The 12,342-nt window shown below is 39.2% G+C and overlaps 1 protein-coding gene across 2 annotated transcripts in view; it reads right to left on the bottom strand.

Annotated features, from left to right (window-relative positions):
• The window catches only part of RNF38 (ring finger protein 38), a 127,956-nt gene that overhangs the window by 11,930 nt on the left and 103,684 nt on the right, over positions 1-12,342 (bottom strand). For both annotated transcript variants that reach the window (XM_086628737.1, XM_086628738.1), the window contains 4 exons: positions 10,389-10,602; positions 7,632-7,799; positions 2,891-3,061; positions 941-1,102 (listed from right to left, as the gene is read on the bottom strand). In XM_086628737.1, coding sequence (XP_086484863.1) covers positions 941-1,102; positions 2,891-3,061; positions 7,632-7,799; positions 10,389-10,602 — 715 coding nt within the window. The remainder of the gene's footprint in view (positions 1-940; positions 1,103-2,890; positions 3,062-7,631; positions 7,800-10,388; positions 10,603-12,342) is intronic.

Genomic DNA, 12,342 nt, shown 5'->3' on the forward strand with positions numbered 1-12,342 from the left:
CCTTTATAAAAACTGCAGCAAGCATTTAACTAGGTTATGTGATTTCAAGGACAGTAATTAAAGAGAAGTTATCTGTATATTCTATAGTCACAGAGTATAATATTTCCTTCTCATTTAGAATTTTAAATAACAATATGCCTCTAAAACCTTCTGTCAACTTAACACGCTGGTCAAACATTAAAAAAATTTAGAGCCTATACTTCTAGTTATTTCTTCAAACGTTACACAGGCAGGAGACGTAGGTTTTTTTTTTTTAAAAAAAAAAAACACAAAACAACAACAACAGAAACATCTCAGCACTAACGTAATTGCAGACTGAAGTGCACCACAAAGATCCTCAACATGGCAGTGATACTAGATGCACCACAAAAGCACAAAACTCAGCACACAACTGATCTCGCACTGTTTCGGGGTTTTTTCGTGCTGCTGCAGGTGAACTGCCTGTACGTCCCCAGAAAGCTGGCTAAAGCAAGCTTGGCTGTCTTTTTAACGTGGTGCAGTCTAAATTATGGAAGCACTCTACACAACTGCTTGCCTGCAAACTGCAAACACTCTGGAGAAGAACTATTTTTAAAGCATTCTAGCTTTCCTGACTTGTGGAAACTCAACATATGATGAAGAATTAGCTAAAAGTGACAGCAGCTTTTCTAAACTGTACTCATTAGTTTCTGCAGTAGAAATCCTGGACTGTGGCGCAACATGGAACATATTCCAAGTAACTGCTACGACACTCTGCAAATAATGTTATCAGAAATCATTTGTTGGTATCAACTTAACTTGATTAAAACAAACTTAAAGGAAATACCACGGTATGCAGCTATAGCCAGTAACGGAATACAACTGCAAGAAGTGCCACTTTTGAACAAAATGTAGTATAGAATAAACATCAAGAATGTTAATGTGGCAAGAACGAGAATGTAGCACAAAAACCAATACTTACTACACCAAATGACATCTCTTGGTGTAAAGGATCGTGGGTTAAGAATTGGAGAGGAGCTGAAGGAGGCAACGTTGGTGGATGGGCTGAAGGAGGATATGTAAAACCTCCTACAGGAAGATGTTCTCCAAGCAGCTCTACTTCATTTTCTATCCTTTGAAGTGGCTAAAAAAAAAAAAGAGATAGCATTTGTTGCAAAAATAGAGATGTAATTTTTCCCCAATAAAGGACTGCACTCCCAGCTGTATCTTCTGAGGTCAATTTTATAGGGTAAAAAAAAAAAATTAAAAAATTACAGGTATAATTGTACTTAGTTTCACATAGTAACTCTGTGAATATTTCCTGTGTCATTACCACTACCAAAAGCAAAGCCAACACTACACATTTGATATAAATTCACCTTTTCCAGCTAGCCATGCTTATAGACTAGGAATTTATACGCTCTAGTAAATATAGGAGTGGCTGTAATTTCCTGTGTCTTGCATTTTTCAGGACAAATATTTGCTCTCCTGCTTGACAGGCTGTTCTTACAGTACAACTATGTGAGAGAAAAAAATAAACAACCACAGACAAGAACTGAAATTGTGGAGAGAACTGGAAAGCGGAGAGGAAACGTGGCAACTCCAGTGGATTAAACTACTAATGATGTTCAGTAATCAAGCAGATGCTTTCCTAAGAGGGTCATGAAAGCAGTCGTACTAAGAATACACAGTGTGGAGGTTTCAGAAGCATGAGATTCCAGTTCAGTATTGTAATCTAGTCACTTGTAGTACATCAGTCAGGCACAAAAGTGCTCAATAAATAACCAAGAATTGTCACTGTTTCATTAATACACTTTTCCAATCCTGACACTGAATTCCACCATTTCAAGAAATTCAGCTAAGAAAGCCACTTTGTAGAACCAAAGGAATATTCTGTTTCCTTGTTATGCAAAGCAAGCTCTAAACACAGGTATTCTTAAATCACTAAGATACAAGCTTTTTGCCAGAGCTGAAAGTTGACAGGCAAGCCTAGTCAACAACCTATGTAAGCAATACAAGCTAAAATCCAAGTCCATATGTTTTCTGAAGGCAAGTCTTACAAAGATTACCACTGAAAACTGTGTTTTCCCAGCTTTTCTCCTGTCACAACAAAGTGATTACAACCCTATCCACACCTGAGACATGGCATGGATAAGTCTCAGCAGTGTCTGTAAGTAACAATTCAGCTGTTTTTTATTTCTGTGTTAGCGAAATACTGGGATCTTCTAGTCAGATGGGCAAACAAATGGACACAAGTATACAGATAACCCCACAGTAGGAGCTGTAGGCTAGAACTGAAAATCAAATATCCCCCACATCCAAAACAGGATGACATTTTCGCAGGTTTGCATCGTCCCTGTCACTAAGCCAAGTTTGCAAGTAAACAGAAGGCATCAACAACTTTTGTAAGTGGAGAGGGATGAGGGGAAGAGAAAGGGAAACTGTAGGCTCCTCATGATGCGTGGATGAACTAAGGTCATATGTTCTAGAAAAAGCACTGGTCATTTAAAAATTAACTGAGAAGTAATACAAAAGAAGCACGTAATGAAAGGAACATTTCGTGCTTTCTTCTCTCTCTGCTAAGCTTTTCTCTGAGACAACTACACAACCTCCTATGGATTCTCTGCTGCTTTCTGAAAGAAAAACCTGAAGAAACACTTGGTGAAGCAAATGTGCATCTTTTTGACAGAAGTAAAGGCCTATGGAGAAATGGCACAGACAACAGCCGATGAAATCTAAAGAGAAACATGGTGAGCTTCAAAATTATTTTTTCATCTTCACACTACTTGGTTACAGACTTGCTAAGGAAGCGTAAGTGCAAAACCCTATTACTTGAAACAAAATCTTTCTGTTTCCTCAATCAGGTATCAGCACTATTTGCCCATCCAGCCCTACCAATTCTACAGAGAGGGGGGCAAGAAGCATTACTTACCGACCGTGACTGCTGTGCTTGGAAAGGAACGAATTGTCCAGGAGGAGGTAAGTGAGGAGGGTGGTGTGTAGAGATATGAGGAGGATGCAAAAGGAATGGGTCACTAGAAATGAGGGGTGGAAATGCTGCATACGATACAGGTAGGTGCTGGACTGAGCACGCTTGGAGCATCTAAAATAAAATGAAAACAACATATTTTATTTTTAGCACAAACATTCCCTATAGAACATTCTATATTTATTGCCGAAAGATAACTTTAAAACAAAGCAGTTCTCTTGCCTCCTTGGAAAAGCCTCTGAAACACACATAAATAGTAAACTATTTAAATAAACAAGGAACAGTGATTAGTACAAAACAGGCTCTAGAAGTACCATAGCATGACATCTGCTAGGTGCAAAGTAGCTCTCACTTCTCATGAGGTCAGTGGGATTTGGGATTAGACAGACTCCCAAGTGATGAGCAGATACGTTTATCTTTCCCAATTTTATTTTTCCCAGATAATAACTTCAAAACAACATGCCCAAGTAATGGCCTTGCAACCATTTTAAGGTGTAGATGGACCTGAAGGTCTCCCAGAGCTGTCAGACAGTGCCTTAAAACCTCTGTTGCCTCATATACTAAGAATAATTGATAAGCTCTGTTCAGTTCTGCACTTTGAGGGGAGTCTCATGCTCCGAAGACAGTTCCCTAAGTGACAGCTACTGTGGGAAATGGCCCTTTTTCTCTCCTCTTTGAAGTTCCTCATACAAAAGCAACTTCAGGCACTAATGTTTGAACATTACAGTGATGAAGGCACTGCAGGGGAGCAGGAATTTGTCTTGTGGAAGTGTTCACTTTATTTGTAACTCTAGATATGGAGAAGCAAGAAAACCTGCATTCTCTTTTTGTTGCTCTTTGATCCATCATCAGAATGTCAGGCATTTCTGTTACATTTTTGACAATTAAAAAAGCAGTTAATATGATACTTGTTATGAAACTTTACAAAGAAAGAGGACTCAGTTCTGATCTCTCACTTTTTTTCTTTTAGTTGTCTCACACAAGATATATTGTGCATACTGACTATAATGGCATAAAATGGTAAAGAAATCTAGTTTAAAATCAGATTACACTAGTGGAGGTGGAACTATCATCTCAATTTACTGTGATCATGACCAAACATAAATCTTTGTATGCACTGAAACAGCAGCAGATTGATTTGATCTGACTACTGTTTTTTCTTATATGCTAACTATTCTTCACTCTCAGCTACCACATTGTTTTTCTAAAACGCAAGTGTTTCCATTGTTAAAATAAATATTTTATTGTATTTTACTAAATTGAAAACCATTCTCTGAAATTTTGGAAGATAAATTTGCAGATAGAACATCATACAGTGTTCTTCAGAACAGGAGGTACTTTGGGGATCATAGTAAAACAGGTTTCATGCCAAGATTCTGTATGGTAAAGATTACCGCAGCTTCAATCTATGTTTGGAACAACCTGTGCTGTGCCCATGGCCCTTTTTAAGTTACGGCAAATGAGACTGCATTATCTTTCAAGTGGAAAGAAACAAAAACTACCTGTTTATTCATTCAGGCTTTTGGAAAACTTCTGTTGTTTAAACGTATGCTTCCAAAAAGTGTTAAAACTGCCGAAAGTATTTCATAAATGGCATTTGTTAATTTACAGTTACGCATGCATTGAGAGACACAAATGTCGTGAAAGTAACAAAAGGATACTGGGAAGTTCGCAGACGAAGCTAGCAAGCAATCTGACAAACTGGAGGGCAGGGCTACCTTTCTGATACACTTTTACCGGCTGGAGAAACCGGCAGGAATCATGTGAAGTTCAAAGGCAAATGTGAAGTCTGGCACTGGGAGAGAATAACTCCATGGAGCAGGACACTTTGAGACTAACCAGCTGGTGAGCAGATTTGCAGAAAAAAAGTTGAGTTCTGGTGCACATGTCAAATAGGAGTACACAAGAGCCACAGTGTAATTCTACAGTCAAAAAGGCCTACTGCACACTAGACTGCATTACTAAGAATGTAACTAGCGGGTCCAGTGAAGTGATTCCAACCCTCTGTCTGCAACTTGTGAAACTAAATCTCAAGTCCGTTTTGGCCTTTCCAGTGCCAAAGAAAGACACTGACATACTGAAATGAGTCCACTGAAAGGCAACATGATGACCAGGAACTGGAGCACACTGCAAAAAAGAAGAGGCTGCAGAACTGGATTTGTTCTGCCTTAAAAAGAGAAAACTAAGCAAAGACCTTGCCACTGTCTTCAGCTACTTCATGAGAGCGGATAGGCAGAACCTGACTCTTCCTTGAAGGGCAAAGTGAAAGGACAAGGACCAAGAGGACCAGGTTGCAGCAAAGAAAATTCAATCAGACACACCGAAGAAATCCTCCACCACAAGGATAACCAAACACTGGAGTGGAGGCTTACAGGGGTTGTGAAATCCCCATCCTTTGAAACCGGTACCACTCTTAGCAGGTAAGCACTAGATAATGTCCAGAGCTCCCTCTTAACTTACATTGTACTTCAATTCTATGACATAATAGAGGAAAGCATAAAGTCTGTCTGCTGACGTTATATAAACACAACCTTAATTCTTTATACCCACTTGTACTGCCTCCATTCTTTCAACACACTTGATTAACTGTTGTACATTGAGTTCAAACAACCTGATTAGAGCTTTACTCCTGTGTATGTTCGAAGGACAGCTACACAGTTGAATTATAAAACATTTTATGAATTGCACAGATAATGTATCGTTCAAAGCAGAGGGTAAGATTATTAGTATTCATTGTTTGTATTTCCCTAAGCCTCAGTAAAGTTTTAGCTTTTTCCCTGTTGCTATTTCTTGGGACATGTTGTTTTCTTGCCTTGCTGAATTTACTATGCAAGCATTGTTCCGATCTCTGGGTATCCAGTCTGAGATTGCTTTGCTCCACTAACACCACTAAATAGAAGAAAAAAGTTGTCTCTGATTCTGCCTCAAGGATACAAACTGACTCATTTAACAGATTTTCACTAATCTGAAAAGTAAGGGGAAATATTGCCCACAAATATTCTGTATTGGCCAGCAGTAGGTTGCTGACCTTGTCTCTCATGGGGATACACAGCATCTGGACAAGATGAATGTAAATCACCCTCATCCTTCACTGAGCAGCTTAAAGAAATAGGTGGCCATGTCAAGGATTTGTTTCAGTGTCATAGGCTTCTTCATGCCCTTAGGCCACAGAATATGCAACAGAAAAAGTTTAAGCACAGCTGGCAGAGACTAATGTTTATATCAATATTATAAATGGTTACTGAACACATAGGTTCTATGTATGTTATCCAACAATGAAGGGGTTAAAATTTAGTGTAATAATTTTGTGAAGGGTTTAGTAGGTGGTTTCCACATACCTAAGCAATGTAACAAGATGAGCATCCAGCATCCTTGAGGCTGCCAGAAGTGATTAGAAGGGAGATTCTTTACCAAGAACTGTCTGCCCTTGAAGGGAACATCCCAAAAAATGGATAAACTTTGTTCTCGTGTTTTCCTGAATTGTGAACACGCGCAGCAGTGACTTGGGGAAAAGGTAATTCCGGCTGGGGGAGATGGGGACCACTGACTCACAGACCACTGACCCTAAACATACCCCAGACCCAAAAGAAAGAGCGGAGGAAAAGAACTGAGCATGGGGAGTAATTTACATGTAAAGCAAGAGAAAATTAAGAGAATAACAAGGAACGTGTAAACACGTTATGAATATGCATGATTGCAGTGTATAACTAAGTTTCTGTCCATGGGCCAGGTGTCCATGCCAGGAGGAGATACCCTCCGTGCACCCGGTGTTGCAATAAAGTAATTCCGCTTTCTAACACTGCAAACTGTGCTAGAGAGTTTCTGTCCAGATTTTCAGTGACATGTATGATATTACAGATTCATACTAGAAAAAGCAGGGGGAAAAAAAACAGTTGTGACTCTTCAAGGAGGTTCTGTAACCTTCATCTGTACAGCAGAATCTTCTTAGGGTACTCTTCTTCAGCTCTGGTGCCTGTTAGCACTTAATGAGGAAATTTTTGCAGAAGGGTAGCATCAGAATGCTATGACCTGGAAAGCGGTATCTCTGAACTGACACAAAAATTTCTGAGAAAACAGTTCAAATTCGAATTTGAAGCTAGCAAATTAGCCAGTCAAGCCATTTTATTTTACTCCCAGAAAGACACAGAGAGACATCACTACTAAAGAATATTTTGATACCTTTTAAGAGAGCATTTTGAGACAGAAAAGCCCTTCTCAGCTTTTAGTGATCTTTCAGGATCTTATTGCTTCTCAAAAAAACCCTGACTTTGGAATATCAGACCTTTTTGTATACAAGAAATGCCAGAACAAGGTCTCTATTAAGAAAGATTTTTTTCTACGTGAGCTGCCTAATAAAAGTCTTAGAAACCTTCCTCTTACTCTCTGAAAGTATGCAGAATAGCTGCTGCTAAGAAGTCAGTTCATAAACTGGCATTTAGTTCGAGTCAAAAATCATCAGGACTCTATACTATGAACAGTCATACTCTATAAAGACAGCAGGTAAGTACCATATGCTTACCAGCTCGCTCTAAGGTCTACACTGTTACGCCACTGCATCTTAGCACAGTGCAAAAAAAAAAAAAAAGGCTATTTCCAACAATTAAAGCCACACAGACACTGAAGCTCCAAGATATCATTCCTATATCAAAGTCTGAAGCCGGTGTAATTACAGAGGCCCACTTACTGGGGGAGGCACACTGCAAACTGGAAGGTGCTGCCCACTGAAAACCACTGAGCATCCTGGGACCTGCTGTGTGCTGCAGGCTGGGATGTGCTGGCCTGTGCAAAGTGGTATCCCATGTGGAGCCACCGTTGTCACTGTGTAGGAGACAGGAACTGTGCCCTGATGGATCTGCAGCAAGTAGAAAAAAAAAAAGTAACTTACCATAAGCTCTTAACAGTGTTGTACAGCACAGCGAGATAATAAGCTTTTACTCATGTATGAGAAAAAAATACACTCACAATGAAGGTGTAAAAAGAGGCACACGCTTGTAATTCCTGTTCGTTAAAATGTTCTTCTCAATGGAATATTACTTATTGATCAGCAGTTTCTGGGCAAGGCCAAGAGGGATCTCTCAGCTTAAAACGCTAAAACTTCCAAGGCACCTTAAGAGTCACTTAGAAGCATTTCAGACTCTATTAAAGTCTGCCCCCGCTGACATACTAAGGTTAATCTCTTAAAAAATAAGAAGGCAGTAGCTCCCACATAAAAGCTAACCTACAAGTAGCTAAAGAATCTTCTCAGCTCTGAAGGGACCGATTCAATAATCATTCAGAGACTTGTATCTTTAAAGAACATGAAAATTGCATGGATTTTCTTTCTTCCAAAGAGACCAATCTCTTGATTCACTCTCAGATCAACACTCAAGCTAAATCTCCTAACCTAAATGTAACAGTACAGTTAACCAGAAAGCTGAAAAGGAAAAGTAAACATGACTATGAGGCAGTGGACCCTTAGTATCCACATTTGTATCAGGAAACAGACCCATGTACCTCAGTTTTCTAGCTAGTGACATTCCCCAGTATTTAATCATCAAACTAAGATCCAAAGGTATTCTGGACCTACAAACCACTTGTGGCTTTTCTGGTTTTGGTTTGTTGTTGTTTGTGTGTTTTTTTTTTTTTTAAAAAACCTAAACAAGAAATATCTGATGCTGTAATAAAATCGAAAAGGCTTAAGTGTCAAGGAGCATGGATAAATCAAAAGTAATTATTTCAAGGAAGCTCCCTTTTCCTTTGTGATCTACTAATATAGAACCTGCTTGCTTAAAATGGAACAGGAAAGAACATCTCATTAGGAAGATGAGAATGAGTAAAGGCAGCAACCTACTGAACTGTTAGCACTCAGACACAGAGGCCAAAACAGAACACAGATCACTGAACAGAACTTAAAATCTTGACCTGTATATCTTCTGCGACTTGGGCAGTGTGGCTACGGCACTTGTCAGTGAAAACAGAGGCAAAAAATCATTGAGCACCTCAGCCTTCTCTATATCCAGGGTAACCAGGTCTCCTGCTTCCTTCTAGAGAGGACCCACATTTTCCCTAGTCGTCCTTTTATCACTGACATACCTACAGAAGCTTGCCTTGTTGCCCTTGATGTCCCTGGCCAGATGTAATTGGCAGAATGACAGAAACAGTCTCAGGGGAGACAGAATTTGATCCAGTTCTGGCTCAGATACAAAAGTCTGGCACACAGGGCAACACTGGGTGTGATTCTGAAACGTTCACTGCTCGCAGTAATAACAAAAAAGGACCTCTTAAAACGGTGATGTACCTGAAAAATATAACGTTACCATGAAAGACCTCAGCGAGTCTGGAAACATTGAAACCTGATCACAGATGGTGCTTGGAAGGTAGAGGCAGTAGGACGGAACAACTGTTTATGTAGGCTTGTCAATATGTAATCTTGCAACACAAAACAAGAGCACAATTTGAATTTTTTAGGATGCTGCAGCAGTAAAATTGGTCATCAAAATACAAGGCTATGAGAGGGCTAGAATGGTGTCAGCTTCCGCCCTTGTACTTGGTCCCAAATACCAGTATCTCCCTATTGAGAACTGCTCTGCATACATAATGCAACGCACCAGTGGTATGCAGCTGCGCTGAATGCAAACTAGTTTTTAAGCAGTGATGTTAGAGTTGCATTCTATGCATGTGCATTCTGAGAAGCGGACACTTAGATAACCAGTTCTATTTCCCAGTTCATGACTACATAGCAACTAATGCACTTGTACTGCAGCCTGCTGATTCACCAAACAACAACAAAGGTTACCTCAATAGGACAACTTCTTTTACAGGTCCTCAATTACAGAATTCTATACCAATTGCTGTCACACAGAGGAATTATTTACTTTCTGGACCAACCACATATCTCACTTTTTCATGTCATTCAAGGAAGAGTTGATTCGGCTTAGATGGCTAATTTGGTCATCTGACAATATTATCATAAGTTCTGCTGTCATGTAGGCAAACAATTATAGGCATTGTGAATTCTACTTCTAAATAATTTATTTAAGCTGTTTAAAGACTCTTAAGCTAAGGAGAGGTATTTCACATGAAACAGAATACATTCTTATAGTATCACATCTTTATCACATTAAATTAACTTTAGAAGTAAAATAACTGTATTTCAAAGGTTTGAGCCAGAGGCCTACAGAACCATGCCAATACATGGATGGACAAATTGTTAGATATCATTCTTTATTAAAAGTCTGGACTCTCTTTTTGTTTTTTTTTTCACTGCCTACTGCAGTGCTCCATACACCAATAATGTTCAACAGGAAAAATGCTCTGTAAGTGGGCAAACAGAATCTAGTGTTATTTGACTTTCATTGCCAACTAATTTGGAGAGGAGAAAGATCTTTAAGGTTTGGGCTGGGCAGGAACCACAAACCACCTGATCTTTGACACTCTTTTTTTTGTACTCTAAAACTCTTACCTGATCATGAATGTCAACCATCACTGCATTCTGCTGTGGTGGGTGAGCAGCTGGGTGCAACATACGAGGAGACACATTCGGTGGGTGAAAGGCTCGGGGCTCTTCTATTGCTTGCTGCTGTCCATAGGAGAGATGGTGATAGTTTTCATCCTGGCTAATGGAATTATGTCTAGACAAACGATCTCTCCTTGTTCTCTGACGTCGAACAGGAGGACTGGAAACGCATTAAAAAAAATTAGAGATTACATAAATGACACAAATTTTTCTTAATAACTAAAACCACAAGAGAACCAAGTAGCCACAATTTTTTTACACTGGCAAATTTTACTAAAACAGGTTTATTAGATTGGAATAAAAATTCTGACAAAATTGCCAAAAACCTTAGAGATGGCACTTTTTTCAGTATAAAGAGCATGGCTTAATGCTGTAAAGGAAACGAGAAGAATTCTTATGTAAATATTAACCCCTTAAAAAACCGGCACTTGGACTGCCACGGCAAGTGCTCTGTAGTCAAGACAGCAAACTTCAAGAGATTTCTGAGCATTTATTCTAGATAAAAATCCTCAATTACATGACCACAGACTTCCCCACGGTTCTTGCTCCAACCAGGTCACAGAATGGTTGCTCACTTAGTGACAGAAGACAAAGCAGTAGACTCCTCTGAAGAAACAAATGAATTTTTCAGTTCTCACATGTTCACTACATAACTGAGTGACTCAGAATTCTCTCCAGAAGATCCCAGGAAATTTTGATTGTGGTGATTTTTCTTTTTCAGAGTGGAGAACCGTTGTGTAGATTTATACCAGAGCATCCACTTCTTTTGAGCCACTGATCTACGGGTGTAGGATTTGATTATGTATTCTTACATAATTGTGTCTATGTTCTGAGCAGATCTGCTACTATCTTGAGTTGAGCCTTCTGTAAATCAGAGACCAGTGGCTCAGGTTAAAAGTCAGAAAATGATGCACACAAAAGTAACAAACCCAATGTTAGAAGTTTTGATCAAATCACTTCTCATTTATTTGGAAGGGGAAAGAACTGAAAGCACAAAACCATCCCCTGTACTTTCAACACACGCCTTTTAATCTCCACACCACATAAATTACAGGTCCCACAGGCAACGCTAAAGTAAAGCTACATGGGACAAAATGATTTCCTACTTATGGAACAGGCTGAAGAAATCGAACTGCAGAGAAGAGACAAGAAGGGTCTGTAACCACTGGAATAACTCCTCTCCAACAGTGTGTGGAAGAGAACTTAAGATCTTCACTCTCACTATTCCCATCGCTATTCCCAGGTTTATTTGATAAAAACCAAATATATCTGAAACTTGGTGGCAAATCCCAGACATTCCTCAAGTTGAGTCCAACTTTTGTGCTGCAAGAAAACAAATGTACTCTGGGGAAGGGGGAGCGTACTACCAGCTATTCAGATGCTACTGTGAGTATACGATACAATGCCTCAAGCCACTATTTTTCTGCCCTACTTCACAGGCACCTTACACTATTATTGCCTTTCTTAGAACTGAAACAAATGCTAATCCATGACAGGTCAGACAGAAGGCATAGCACCCCACTGTAACACAGCATTCCTAAAATGAAACAAAACAAAACAAAGCAAAGCATAGTCACCTTTATCTTTACAAGTTACCATGTCAGAACACACAAACTGTGTTTTCTTCTAAGCACTGAGAATCTAAATTTACAGTCTTACTAATGTATTTGTCTTAATTCCAGTCTCCTTTCCCAGAGTTTGTTGCACCCTCCATCTTTGTATTACTAGTATGATACACTTGTTACATTCTCATTAGATAAAACTGGTATATACAATTTCTAACCACTGAGCGATTAATGCAAAAGATGTTCTATTTTTTGGAGTACTAAGGTTGCTTTAAAGGTGATATTTCCTGCTGTGAAACAGAAATGGTCTAAATACTTTAACATAAAATGTCTAT

The sequence above is a fragment of the Tauraco erythrolophus genome, chromosome Z (assembly GCF_009769465.1).
Source record: "Tauraco erythrolophus isolate bTauEry1 chromosome Z, bTauEry1.pri, whole genome shotgun sequence".
Classification (NCBI taxonomy): domain Eukaryota; kingdom Metazoa; phylum Chordata; class Aves; order Musophagiformes; family Musophagidae; genus Tauraco; species Tauraco erythrolophus.